Source organism: Mandrillus leucophaeus, unplaced genomic scaffold (genome assembly GCF_000951045.1).
Source record: "Mandrillus leucophaeus isolate KB7577 unplaced genomic scaffold, Mleu.le_1.0 Scaffold412, whole genome shotgun sequence".
In the NCBI taxonomy this organism is placed as follows: domain Eukaryota; kingdom Metazoa; phylum Chordata; class Mammalia; order Primates; family Cercopithecidae; genus Mandrillus; species Mandrillus leucophaeus.
Genome location: NW_012104388.1, coordinates 615,854 through 630,749, shown reverse-complemented (window position 1 = coordinate 630,749; position 14,896 = coordinate 615,854). Strand labels below are relative to the sequence as shown.

The 14,896-nt window shown below is 40.6% G+C and overlaps 1 protein-coding gene across 3 annotated transcripts in view; it reads left to right on the top strand.

Annotated features, from left to right (window-relative positions):
* VPRBP (Vpr (HIV-1) binding protein) overlaps positions 1-14,896 on the top strand; it is a 119,123-nt gene that overhangs the window by 52,822 nt on the left and 51,405 nt on the right. For all 3 annotated transcript variants that reach the window (XM_011992494.1, XM_011992492.1, XM_011992493.1), the window contains 3 exons: positions 8,405-8,542; positions 10,411-10,923; positions 11,237-11,338. In XM_011992494.1, coding sequence (XP_011847884.1) covers positions 8,405-8,542; positions 10,411-10,923; positions 11,237-11,338 — 753 coding nt within the window. The remainder of the gene's footprint in view (positions 1-8,404; positions 8,543-10,410; positions 10,924-11,236; positions 11,339-14,896) is intronic.

The following is a 14,896-nucleotide window of genomic DNA, read 5'->3' as shown; positions in this document are numbered from 1 at the left end:
CAATGTTTTTCAAATTTTGTGAAACATAGTGATGTACTTTTTTTTAAAACCTTGAAACCCAGTCCATACATTATATGTATGAAAAAGAAGTTTTAAAAACACTGTTTACTCTTAGTGCAATTCATTCTGATACTTTTTACTTTGTTTCTTTTTTAAAATGCTGGTTCAGTGTACTAAGTTGATTTTATTCAGCCACTGTTTTTAAAAAGTTGTTGACTTTTACTTTCAGAGATACTGAAAAAAAAGCTTTACAATTTTTTTTTTTGAGACTGAGTTTTGCCTGTTGCCCAGGCTAGAGTGCAGTGACGCGATCTCAGCTCACTGCAACCTCTGCCTCCTAGGTTCGAGAGATTCTCCTGCCTCAGCCTCCCGAGTAGCTGGGATTACATGGACCTGCCACCATGCCCAGCTAATTTTTTGTATTTTTGGTAGAGATGGGGTTTCGCCATGTTAGCCAGGCTGGTCTCAAACTCTTGACCTCAGGTGATCCACCCGTCTCGGCCTCCCATAGTGCTGGGATTACAGGTATGAGCCACTGCACCTGACCCAAAATCTATTTATTTTAAAAATATATATGAAAAAATAGAGACAGAGTCTCATTATGTTGCCCCGGCCGGTCTCGAACTCCTGAGCTCAAATGATCCTCCCTGACTTGGTTTCCCAAGGTGCTGGCATTACAGGCATGAGCCACTCTGTCTGGGCTAAAATTTATTTTTATTTAAAAGTATTTGACTGCAGGCTGGGCAACATAGTGAGACCCCTTCTGTAAAAATATGTGTGTGCATATATATATGTGTGTGTATATATATGTTGAGTGTGGTGGCACATGGCTGTAGTCCTGGCTGGTCGGGAGTTTGAGGCAGGAGGATTGCTTCAGCGCAGGAGTTCGAGGTTGCCGTGAGTTATGATTATGTCACTGCATTCCGGCCTGGGTGACAGAATGAGACCTTGTCACTTAAAAAAAAAAAAGAAAAATAATTTCCTTTTTAAATTTTTCATTGCTAGTGTGTAGAAATGCAACTGATTTTTGTATGTTGATTTTGTGTCCTATAACTTTGCCGAATGTGTTTCTTAACTGACAGGTTTTTTTGTGTATGGAGTCTTTAGGGTTTTATACATATAAGTTCATGTCATTTGCCAACAGATGTAATCTTCTTCCTCTCTAATCTGGATTCCTTTAATTTCCTTTTTTATGTCTAATTACTTTCACTAGAACTTCCAGTACTATGTTTAATAGAAGTGGCAAAAGTGGACACCTTGACCAGGCATGGTAGCTGATGCCTGTAACCTCAGTACTTTGGGAGGCCGAGGTGGGAAGATAGCTTGTGCTCAGGAGTTCAAGACCATCCTGGGAAACACAGGGAGACCTTGTCTTTTAAAAAAAAAGTGGACATCTTTTTCTTGATCTTAAGGGAAAGCCTTTGAGTCTTTCACTGTTGAGTATGATATTAGCTGTGAGTTTTCATAAATGGCCTTTATTATGCTGATGTTTCCTTCTATTTCTAGTTTATAGTTTTTTCATTATAAGGTATTGACTTGTCAACATTTTTTTGGTATCAGTTGTAGTGGTCATGTGGCATGTTGAACTATCTTTGAATTCCTGAAATACAGTTTATTTACTCATGATGTATAATCCTCTTATGCTGCTGAATTCATTTTCCTAGTATTTTGCTGAGGATTTTTATAACTATAGTCATTAGTGATATGTTGGTCTATAGTTTTCTTTTCTCATAGTGTCTTTAGCTTTGGTAATGCTGGCATCATAAAATGAGTTAGGAAGTGTTACTTCCTAGTCAGTTTTTGGGAGGAGTTTTGAGAAGGATTGGTGTTAATTCTTCTTTATTTTATTTAATTATTTAAAGAGATGGGTCTGGTTTTGTTGCTTAAGTTGTCTCAAACTCCTAGCCTCAAGTGATCCTCCTGCCTCAGCCTCTCAAATTGTTGGGATTACAGATGTAAGCCACTGTACCTGGCTTTAATTCTTCTTTAGATGTTTTGTAGAATTTACTAGTGAAGTCATCATGTCCTGGGTTTTTCTGTTTTGAGAAGTTTTTGATTATTGATTCAATTTCCTTGCTACTTATAGGTCTGTTTAGTTTTTCTGTTTATGAGTCAGTTTTGGTAGATTTGTCAATTTTATCTTGGTTATCCAATTTGTTGTTGTACAATTGTATATGGTATTCTCTTATAAATCTTTTTATTTCTATAAAGTTGATAATAATGAGGCCTGTTTCATTTCTGATCCTAGTAATTTGAGTCCTCTCTTTTATTCTTGACCTGTCTTGCCAAAACTTTGTCAATTTTGTTGATCTTGGTAAAGAACTTGTAGTTTCATTGACTTTCTGTATTTTTCTGTTCTCTATTTCATTTTTCTCCACTATAATCTTTATTATTTCTTTTGCTAGCTTTGAGTATTGTTTTTTTCTAGTGTCATATAGAATAAGGCATAGTTAGGCCTAGTTCCGAATTTGATTTGAGATCTTTCTTCTTTTTTAATTGTATGTGTTTGCAGCTATAAATTTCATTCTGGCTGGGTGCAGTGCCTCACGCCTGTAATCCCAGTGCTTTGGGAGGCTGAGGTGAATGGATCACCTGAGTTCAGGAGTTCGAGAGCAGCCTGGGCAACATGGTGAAACCCCATCTCTACTAAAAATACAAAATTAGCCAGGCATGCTGGCATGTGCCTGTAGTCCCAGCTATTTGGGAGGCTGAGGCAGGAGAATCACTCAAACTCAGGAGGCAGAGCTTGCAGTGAGCCGAGATTGTGCCATTGCACTCCAGCCTGGGCAACAAGACCAAAGCTGCATCTCAAAAAAAAAGAGAAATAAATAAATAAATTTCATTTTAACCACCGCCTTTGCTGCATTCCATAGGTTTTGGTATGGTTGTGTTTTCATTTGTCCAAAGTGACTTTCTAATTTCCCTTGTGATTTCTTTGACTCATTAGTTAGTCAAGAGTGATGTTTAATTTCCATGTATTTGTGAATATTATAGTTTTCTATTGTTGATTTCTAGTTTCATTGTGTTGTGACTAGAAAAGATTATGAGATTTCAATCATTTTAAAAAATTTATTAAGACTTGTGGCCTAACATATGGTTTACTCTGGAAAAAAAAAAAACGTAAAAGAACATGGAAAAAGTTCTATGTGTACTCGAGAAGATTGTGTAATCTGCTGTTGTTGGGTGGAGTTTTCTGTGTACATCTTTTAGGTTCAATGTCTTATAGTGTTGTTCACGTTCTCTATTTCCTTTTTTTTTTTTGAGACGGAGTCTCGTGCTGTCGCCCAGGCTGGAGTGCAGTGGCTGGATCTCAGCTCACTGCAAGCTCCGCCTCCCGGGTTTGTGCCATTCTCCTGCCTCAGCCTCCCGAGTAGCTGGGACTACAGGCGCCCGCCACCTCGCCCGGCTATTTTTTTTTTGTATTTTTTAGTAGAGACGGGGTTTCACTGTGTTAGCCAGGATGGTCTCGATCTCCTGACCTCGTGATCCACCCGTCTCGGCCTCCCAAAGTGCTGGGATTACAGGCTTGAGCCACCGCGCCCGGCCATGTTCTCTATTTCCTTATTGATCTTCTGTCTGGTTGTCTTAATCGTAATTGAAAGTGAGGGCTATAGAGTTTTTGTTTGCATAGTGAAGAAGTTCTGAAAATAGATACTATACCAGTAATAGTTATTTAACATTGTGAATGTACTTAGTCCTACTGAATTATACTCTTAAAAATGGTTAAACTATTGGATGTAAAATAAGGAATCCGAACTCTAAGAAAAGTTCAAGATTCTATGAAAAAAAAAATTATAGTTACGGAATTTAAAAACTTAGTAAATGAGCTGGGTATAGGGATGCATGCTTATAGTCTCAGTTGCTCAGGAGGCTGAGGCAGGAGGATCCCTTGAGGCCAGGAATTCAAGATCAGCCTGGGCAACAAAGTGAGACACCTGTCTCTCTGAGTTAGAGTGAAGTTTAGACAGAGCCGAAGATACAATTAATGGACTGGAAGATCTGACAGGATAACTAATAATGAAGCTCCTAGAAATAAGAAATGAAAAGTATAAAAGAAGTTGAAACATGGACTAGAATTAGAAAGTTCAGAATATCTAAAGGGAGTTTCAGGTAGAAGGAGTAGAGAGATGAGAAAGGACAAAGGCATATTCAGAGAGATGGCAGCATTCAGAGAGATGACAGTAGAATTTTAAAAATTAATGAAAGACATCACCATTCAGATTCAGGAAGTACAGTGAAGATTACCAAAGAGGAGATCTTAAAAGCAACTAGAGTAAAAAAAATTCCTGCAAATAATCAAACAGAGCAAACTTTGCCACAGTGGCAGTAGAGGTCAGAAGATAGTAGAAAATATCCTCAGTGTCTGTTTGTAAACATTTTTTAAATGAGTCAGAGTTTTGCTCTGTCACCCAGGTTGGAATGCAGTGGTCTGATGTCAGCTCACTGCAACTCTGCCTCCCGGGTTCAAGTGATTCTCCTGCCCCAGCCTCCTGAGCAGCTGGGATTATAGGCATGTGCCACCACACCCAGATAATTTTTGTATTTTTAGTAGAGATGTGGTTTCGCCATGTTGACCAGGCTGGTCTCAAACTCCTGATCTCATGTAATCCGCCCGCCTCCGCCTCCCAAAGTGCTGGGATTACAGGCATGAGCCACCATGCCTGGCCTGTAAACCTAGAACTGTTAATCAAAAGAAACAGTTTAGGAGGACAAAAGGTGGAACAGAATTCTTCATAACATGTCAGTGGAAGATAATAGATAGAATTAATATTTTAAGTTTTTTACACTGTTTGGAAAAAGGGCACAAAGAGATACGCTGAAAATACATGGTAAATATATTCTGTATCAGTAGAAATTTTACAACAGAATTTCCAAAAATGTGTTCTTCAGAGTAGAATTTTTCTTTTTTTTTTTTTTTTTTGAGAGACAGTCTTGCTCTGTCACCTAGGTTGGAGTGCAGTGGCACAATCTCAGCTCACTGCAACCTCCGCCTCCTAGGTTCAAGCGATTCTCATGCCTCAGCCTCCCGAATAGTTGGAACTACAAGCACGCGCTTCTGTACTCAGCCAATTTTTGTAATTTTAGTAGAGACGAGGTTTCACCATGTTGGCCAGGAGGCTGGTCTTGAGCTCCTGACCTCAAGTGATTCACCTGCCTTGGCCTCCCAAAGCGCTAGGGTTACAGGCATGAGCCACCATGCCTAACCCATAGTAGGAATTTTTAAAAAATGGTAAAAACTTTTGGTAATATATAGGAGAATGAGCTGATGACTCTTTTGAAGAATTTAAGAAAAAGAAAATATTAAGTTTTTGAAAAATTTAAAAATTATTATTATTATTATTTTTGAGACAAAGTTTTGTTCTTGTTGTCCAGGCTGGAGCACAGTGGCACAATCTCGGCTCAGTGCAACCTCCGCCTTCCGGCCTCCGATTCTCCTGCCTCAGCCTCCTGAGTCGCTGAGATTACAGGCACCCGCCACCATGCTGGCTAATTTTTGCATTTTTATTAGAAACGGAGTTTCACCATGTTGACCAGGCTGGTCTCAAAGTCCTGACCTCAGGTGATCCACCCTCCTTGGCCTCCCAGAGTGCTGGGATTACAGGTGTGAGCCACCATGCCCAGCCAGTATTTTTTTTATTTTTAAATTTATTTTTATTTTTATTCTTTTTAGGAATGGGGTCTTGCTTTGTCACCCAGGCTGGAGTGCAGTCCTAACTCACTGCAGCCTTGAACTCCTGGGCTCAAGTGATCTTCCTGCCTCAGCCTCCCAAGTAGCTTCGACTACAGGTGTCCACCACAATGCCCAGCTAATTTTTAAATTTTTTTTTTGTGTGGAGATGGGGTCTTGCTATGTTGCCTAGGCTGGTTTCAAACTCCTGACTTCAAACACCTGACTTCAAACACCTGACTTCAAGTGATCCTCCTGCATTGGTCTCCCAAAGTGTTAGGATTACAGGCACGAGCCACTGCTCCCAGCCTTAAGTACGCTTATAAGAAAATTAAGAACTTGGCCGGGTGCGGTGGCTCACACCTATAATCCCAGCTCTTTGGGAGCTGAGTGGGAGGCGGGTGGATCCCCTGAGGTCAGGAGTTCGAGACCAACCTGGCCAACATGGTGAAACGCCATCTCTACTAAAAATACAAAAATCAGCCGGGCGTGGTGGTGTGCACCTGTAATCCCAGCTACTCGGGAGGCCAAGGCAGGAGAAACGCTTGAACCTGAGAGGCAGAGGTTGCAGTGAGTCGAGATTGCGCCACTGCACTCCAGCCTGGGTGACAGAGCAAGACTGTGTCTCAAAAAAAAAGAACTTTTGTTTAGCAAAAGACACTGGCAAAAGCAAGAGTACTTCACAGAAGCAAAAACCTGAATGGTCAACACATAAATGACAAAATGCAGAACTTATTTAATAACCAAGGAAATTCAAATTAAATGAAATGCTATTTTTATTTTTTATTTATTTATTTATTTATTTTTTGAGACGGAGTCTCGCTCTGTACCCAGACTGGAGTGCAGTGGCCGGATCTCAGCTCACTGCAAGCTCCGCCTCCCGGGTTCCCGCCATTCTCCTGCCTCAGCCTCCCGAGTAGCTGGGACTACAGGCGCCGCCACCTCGCCCGGCTAGTTTTTTGTATTTTTTAGTAGAGACGGGGTTTCACTGTGTTAGCCAGGATGGTCTCGATCTCCTGACCTCGTGATCCACCCGTCTCGGCCTCCCAAAGTGCTGGGATTACAGGCTTGAGCCACCGCGCCCGGCCATGAAATGCTATTTTTACACCCATCAGTCTGATAGTGGTAGTGTTGGCAAAGATGTGGAAAAAGGAAGAGAAATTTTATTCACTATTGGTGGAACTGTGAATTGTTGCAATCACTTTGGAAAAGTTTGGCCTCATTTAGTAAAGTTGAGCATGCACGTACCCTGTGACCTAGCAGTTCTGTTCCTAGGTTTGTATGTTAGATACTTGGCTAGCACAAACATAGTTTATATCATCATTATTGGTCAAGCCAATAAAATAGCAGAGTATGGCAGTGAAGAGCATCTGTAGGGGTACACTGTCTAGGTTCACATCCTAGCTCTGCCACTAACTAGTTTTGTAACTTTTGGTTCATTAGCCTCATTGTGATTCATTTTCCTCATCTGTAAATATAGTACCTGCCCAATCCTATAGGCTTGATATGAGTATGAGATAAATTAATATTTGTAGCCTGTCTTGAGTGCTATTTAAGTGTGCTACATGCAGCAATATAGATGAATCTAAAAAACATATGCTGAGTAAAAAATAAGTTGCAGCAGAATATATACACTATCACAATTTATGTAGTTCAAAGGCATATAGCAGTTAACAAAGTTTAACAAGAAAATTCTTAAAATTTAGGAGTGTTTAAACGTCCTTGCAGGAGGTGGCATAAGGAGGGGTACATTGGAGGTTTCTATTTCTTTAAAAATTTTTTTATTTTTAAATTTGTGATCTGGAAAAGGTAAAAGAATTTTAATGTATTACTTATTTTTATTTTATGTTTTTATCAATCTTGGCCTACAGAAAGTTTCTATTTCTTAAGCTGGGCAGTAGGACATAGGTGATTTTCAAGTTCTTTGGACCATGCATGTTTATATGTATTATATTTCATAATAAAAGGTAATTAGAAATAAGTTTGGGAGGCCAGGCATGGTCGCTCACGCTATAATCCCAGCACTTTGGGAGGCTGAGGTGGGTGGATCACTTGAAGTCAGGAGTTCGAGACCAGCACGGCCAATAGTGAAACCCCGTCTCTACTAAAAAATAAAAAAATTAGCCGGCTGTGGTGGCACATGCCTATAGGCCAAGGTACTCAGGAGGCTGAGGCAGGAGAATCGCTTGAACCTGGGAGACAGAGGTCGCAGTGAGCCAAGATTACACCATTGCACTCCAGCGTGGGCAACAGAGTGAGACTTTGTCTTAAAAAAAAAAAAAAAAAAGAAAGTTCTGGTATGTGGGGCCTAAATTAAACACTACTTTGATGGAGTACTTCTCAGAACGTTAATATATTATTGTGAGTTTCTATGAGGGTTACTTTCAGTGATCCCCAGTTGATCATGGAGCCTTTCGGAAGTTAACATCTAGATTAGGACTATATTCTGGAGATTGTTAATTTTTAGCTTGAGTTTTATTTATTTTTTAATTATTTTTTTCTGACTGCAAAAACCTAAAAGAGAGATAGATTGTGTTTTATTGGCTGAATAGGCTTCTTTTGCACAGATACTTTATATAACTAAGGAACCTATTAGATGGTGTAGTAGTGCTTTTTTTACTCTTATGAACATTGAAATATTAAAATTTTTTTCATGACACTGAAATCTTTGCTTATATTGTTAATCATGAACGTGGACTTTTTCCGAAATGTACTATTTAATTTCCTTTACTGTAGGAGGGCATTGTCGAGAATCTTTTCAAATGGGCCCGAGAGGCTGATCAACCATTGAGGACATACTCTACTGGACTGTTAGGAGGTGCTATGGAAAATCAAGACATTGCTGCCAACTATAGAGATGAAAATTCACAGCTGGTAAGGACTGTATTAGAATAAATTTTTGTATAAGGTGGGAGAGTATTCACAAATTCTTTGTTACCTGAATCTGAATAAGTAGATCATATTGATTACCTTGTACTGGAGCATGGCTATAATTTCAATATTAGTTTCCATAAGAGTTTTTAAAAATAGAAAATAGCTGCCTTTTATTTTTTTGGAGACGGAGTTTTGCTTTGTTGCCCAGTTTGGAGTGCAGTGATGCGATCTTGGCTCATTGCAACCTCCGCCTCCCAGGTTCAAACAATTCTCCTGCCTCAGCCTCCTGAGTAGCTGGGATTACAGGTGCCCGCTACCATGCCTGGCTAACTTTTTGTATTTTTAGTAGAGACAGGGTTTCACCATGTTGGTCGGGCTGGTCTCGAACTCCTGACCTCATGATCCACCCACCTAGGCCTCCCAAAGTGCTGGGATTACAAGCGTGAGCCACCGTGTTTGGCACAAAATAGCTACTTTTAATCTTGTCAAGGATGATGACGTTGTATGCCAATAAAGAATAGTAACATTCTCTGTTTCCCTTTCTACCATTTGTGTTATGAAAATTTTCAAATGTGTAGTAAAATTGAAAGCATTTTACAGTGAACAACTACATATATACATCACCTAAATTGATTGTGAACACTTATAATATCCATCCCTCTGCCCTTTTTTTCCCCCTCCCCCCCATCAACTTTTGTTTTAAGTTCTGGGGTACCTCTCCTGGATGTGCACATTTATTACATAGGTAAACGTGTCATGGTGATTTGCTGCACAGATCAATCCATCACCTAAGTAATAGGCCCAGCATCCATTAGCTCTTCTTCCTGATTCTCTTCCCACTCCCCTTCGACAGGCCCCAGTGTGTGGTGTTCCCCGCAATGTGTCCCTGTGTTCTCAGCGTTCATTTCCCACTTATAAGTGAGAACATGCAGTGTTTAGTTTTCTTTTCCTGTATTAGTTTGGTGAGGATAACAGCTTCCAAGTGCCCTTCCTTTTATCTATCCACTATTCTAATTTAAAAAATGCAATTCAAAGTAAAGTGCACACATAATCCCTCTCTTTTTTTTTGAGACGGAGTTTCACTCTTGTTGCCCAAGCTGGATCACTGCAACCTCCGCCTCCCGGCTTCAAACGATTCTCCTGCCTCAGCCTCCCCAGTAGCTGGGATTACAGGCGAGCGCCTCCATGCCGGGGAAATTTTTTGTATTTTTGGTAAAGACGGGGTTTCACCATGTTGGCCAGGCTGGTCTGTCCAACTCCTGGTCTCAGGTGATCCACCCATCTTGGCCTCCGAAATTACTGGGATTACAGGTGTGAGCCACTGCGCCTGGCCATCCCTCTCTTTTTAAAATGAAACACAGTACCACTTTATAGGGTTGGCCCAAAAAGTAAGTACTTAAGAAGTAAAAAAAAAAAAAAAAAAGAACTTGAAAAATGATAATGTAGTTATGTATAATATAGATGGCAATATCTAATGGAATACAACCTGCAGTAGATAAAAGTTTGAGAAACTTTCATGTTTGGTTTTCAACGACACATTAGAAAAATCATGAATATGTCTAATTTCTGCCTCTTCAGGTGTGATGGTCCAGGTCAAGTTGACCCAAACAGATTGGTTGTCAATGATGTATTTTACGTGCAAATCTTCTGGTTTGGGTTCTCTGGAAAATTTTATGAGGAATAATACTTAGCTGTTACTTATTTTATCAATTTGTAGGAATCAAAGCAACATATTTATCAAATTGTTGCTATTACCAGGTATTGGGCTCACTGTGTGAGTCTCCAGTTATGTGGAAATAAGAATTATTAAGGATTACTTAATCCTTAATAAAGAGGCACCCCATTTTTCTCCAATTATCTGTTGATAGGTGGCAATAGTGCTTCGAAGACTGAGGGAGCTACAGCTACAGGAAGTGGCTTTGCGGCAGGAAAACAAGCGTCCCAGTCCACGGAAGCTCTCTTCTGAACCCCTTTTGCCTCTGGATGAGGAGGCTGTGGATATGGACTATGGTGACATGGCTGTAGATGTAGTGGATGGAGACCAAGAGGAAGCTTCTGGAGACATGGAGATCTCCTTTCATCTTGATTCAGGCCACAAGACCAGTAGCAGAGTGAACTCAACAACCAAACCTGAGGATGGAGGATTAAAGAAAAACAAGTCAGCAAAACAGGGTGACAGAGAGAACTTTAGGAAAGCCAAGCAAAAGTTGGGTTTCTCATCTTCTGATCCAGATCGCATGTTTGTTGAGCTGTCTAACAGCAGCTGGTCAGAAATGTCCCCCTGGGTGATTGGCACCAATTATACCCTTTATCCTATGACTCCTGCTATCGAGCAGCGACTCATTCTCCAGTATTTGACCCCTCTAGGAGAGTATCAGGAGGTAAGCTTATTGGGAAGAGTACTGTTCACACATAGGGATTATTGTGTTCATTTCTCTGGTGTTTTATGGTAGCATTTTATACAAAGATGTATTCTAACTCTGCCGCAAACAAGACTTTGCATGAAACTGGTCAAGTCTTATGCAGGTTGTTCCTGATATGGTCTGTTTGATTACAGTGCGTGTATACATTTATCTTCATAGGGAGGGAGGAAGAGGTGTGTCATTTCTTTAGGCTTCTATCCTCAAAGAGTGGAATAGGAAATACATGAAAATAAAACCAAAATTTAAGACTTGTATTTGGTCTTCATTTCAGCTACTTCCCATATTCATGCAACTTGGATCACGGGAGCTGATGATGTTCTATATTGACCTGAAGCAAACTAATGATGTCCTGCTTACATTTGAGGCACTAAAGGTAAAGTTCTTAAAAATATTGGGTCACTGGGGATTTTTTAAAAACTTTATTTTTTTTTAAATTTATTTTTTTAAGATGGAGTCTCACTCTGTTGCCCAGGCTGGACTGCAGTGGCGCGATCTCGGCTCACTGCAACCTCCGCCTCCCGGATTCAAGTGATTCTCCTGCCTCAGCCTCCTGAGTAGCAGAGATTACTGGCACATGCCACCGTGCATGGCTGATTTGTATGTTTTTAGTAGAGACGGAGTTTCACCATGTTGGCCAGGCTGGACTCAAGCTCCTGACCTCAAGTGATCTGCCCGCCTTGGCCTCCCACAGTGCTGGGTTACAGGCGTGAGCCACCGCACCTGGTGAAGCTTTATTTATTTATTTTTAGAGATAGGTCTCACTCTGTCATCCAGGCTGGAGTGCAATGGGGTGATCATAGCTCACTGTGGCCTTGACCTCCTAGGCTCACGCAATCCTCCTGCCTCAGTCTCCTGAGTGAGACGAGTGCATGCCACCATGCTTAGCTAATTTTTAAAAAATTTTTGTAGAGACAGTCTTACTATGTTGCCCAGGCTGGTCTTAAACTAGACTGAAGCAATCCTTCTGCTTTGGCCTCCCAAAGTACTAGGATTATAGGTATGAGCCGCCATACCCTGTATCACTGACCATTTTATTGACAGAGATGTGCCTGTGTGTTTTAACATGTAATTTCTCTGCATTATATTGCTCAGGATATTTCTATAGCCAGATGCATCAGAATAGTAACAATCAAAACATTCTTGTTTAGATAGAAGAGAGGAGGCTTACTGTGTATCTCTACAGAAACTTAGGTGTTAATCTAAAGGGCTGAGTGTTGAGATAAAAAGTGGATCTAGACATGAGTTGGCCTCCATTATTGTGGCTGAATAGGAGAGGAAAAATATGAAATAGTGCTTGCTTATGCGCTACTTTTTAGATATTACCTGTATCAGCTAACAACAATTCTTTCTTTTTTTCTTTTTTGAGATGGAGTCTTGCTCTGTCGCCCAGGCTGGAGTTCAGTGGTGTGATTTCTGCTCACTGGAACCTCCGCTTCCTGGGTCAAACAGTTCTCCTGCCTCAGCCTCCTGAGTAGCTGGGATTATAGGCACCTGCCACCAAGCCTGGCTAACTTTTTGTATTTTTAGTAGAGATAGGGTTTCACCATGTTGGCCAGGTTGGTCTCGAACTCCTGACCTCAAATGAACCACTCACCTCGGCCCCCCAGAGTGTAGGGATTACAGGTGTGAGCCATCACGCTCGGCCACAAAAATTTTTTCTAAACTATGTACATATTGTATATGTTAAATTACCTAGGGGTAACAAAATATAAACTAGAAAATGAGTAATGAAATAGCAGACAGAATTAGCTGGCCATGATGGCAGGTACCTGTAATCCTAGCTACTCAGGAGGCTGAGGTGGGAGAATTACTTGAACTTGGGAGGCGGAGGTTGCAGTGAGCAGAGATTGTGCCATTGTACTCCAGCCTGGGCAACAGAGTGAGACTCCATCCCCCAAAAAAAAAAAAAAAAAAAAAAAAGGGTCGCAGACAGGCCAGGCACGTTAGCTCACGCCTATAATCCCTGCACTTCGGGAGACTGAGGCAGAAGGATAGCTTGAGCCCAGGAGTTTGAGACCAGCTTGGTCAACATGGGAGACCTGGTCTCTACAAAAAATATAAAAATTAGCCTGGCGTGGTATCTTGCGCGTGTAATTCCAGCTACTCAGGAGGCTGAGGCATAAGCATCACTTGAACTCGGGAGGTGGAGATTGCAGTGAGCCAAGATCACTAGGATGAGCCTGAGTGACAGGGCGAGACTCTCTCGGGAAAAAACAAGACAGGCAGACCCTAATTCAGTAAAGGTTGCAAAGGATCTAAACGTAGGAGGGCAACTAAGTCTAATTCACAAGGTCCACACCTAATTCAAGGTGACTGCTGATCTGAATGGAGAGAGAGAGTTGAATGAATAAGAATGTAGCTATCATACAGTTCTCCTCAATAGGTAACTGTTGAGAGATGAGGTCATTAAAATTACTTTTTAAAAAAAATGTATAACACTTTGTCCGGTGCAGTGGGTCATGCCTGTAATCCCAGCACTTTGGGAGGCTGAGGCAAGTGGATCACCTGAGGTCGGGAGTTCGAAACCAGCCTGACCAACTAGAGATGGAGAAACCCCGTCTCTACTAAAAATACAAAATTAGCTGGGTGTGGTGGCACATGCCTGTAATCCCAGCTACTCAGGAGGCCGAGGCAGGAGAATTGCTTGAACCCAGGAGTTGGAAGTTGTGGTGAGCTGAGCTCCTGCCATTGCACTCCAGCCTGGGCAATAACAGCGAAACTCTGAAACTCCCTGTCTAAAAAAAAAAAAAAAAAAAGTATAACATAAACAACATTGTAACAATCCTGAAAGCCCAAAAGAAAATAACATTCAGTCTCGCTTATAATAAAATAACTTTTTATTTTTGTGCTTCATTCTAATCTTTAATAGACACAGTTGCTTTGAAAATAATTGTTAGCTAGACTTTACAGTTCAGCTTCACTTGTATCCTAAGAATGTTTACATGTAGCTATATGATTGTTCTATACAAATTAGATGCTCTGTAATTTTCTTAGTTTTGTGATATACCTGTGCTGTTTCATTTTTGTGTTACAGGGGACATTGCAGTGAACATCTTTGCATATAATTTTGAGGGTTTTTTTTTTAAATTTCTACTGCTTAAAACAGGGACTGGTATATGGTAAGCAATCAACAAATAGTAGTCACTTAGGAACTGAATGAATTCCCTTAATATTTGTTTGTTGAACCATGGAAATAAGGATTTTCATGAAAAACTGAAGTTACTCTGCTAGGCTAAAGTTTAATTTTAAAGTGAAATTACAGTTAAAAAAAAAAAAAAGCATAACCACTCCAAACTTTTAGTGAAATCTTGGGTATGCAGAAGTCAGAAAAGAATGAATGAATATGTAACAAGTAAAATTTTAAGATGAACATGTAACAGGTATAAAATTAGCCAAGATTTGAATGGAACACAAAGATGATAAGTTACTTTGTTATAAGTGAGACTGAATATAACCTTTGTTTGGGTTTCTAGGATTGTTACAGTGTTTTCTTTCTTTTCTTTTTTTTTTTTTTTTTCTGGCATAGTGACTGGACTACAACAATGTTGTTTGTGTTATACATTTTATTTTATTTATTTTTTGTTATTTTTGAGGACAGGGTCTTACTCTGTCACCCAGGCTGGAGTGCAGTGGCGTGATCTTGGCTCACTGCAACTTCCACCCCCCAGGCTCAAACCATCCTCCTGCCTCGGCCTCCTGAGTAGCTTGGACCACAGGTGTGCACCACACTGCCCAGCTAATTTTTTGTATTTTTGGTAGAAACTGGGTTTCATTATGTTGCCCAAGCTAGTCTCAAACTCCTGGGCTCAAGTTTTCCATGTGCCACCCTCCCAAAGTGCTGGAATTATAGATGTGAGCAACCGTGCAATGGCCTCATCTCTCAGTAGTTACCTGTTGAGAACTGTATGATAGCCACATTGTTATTCATTCA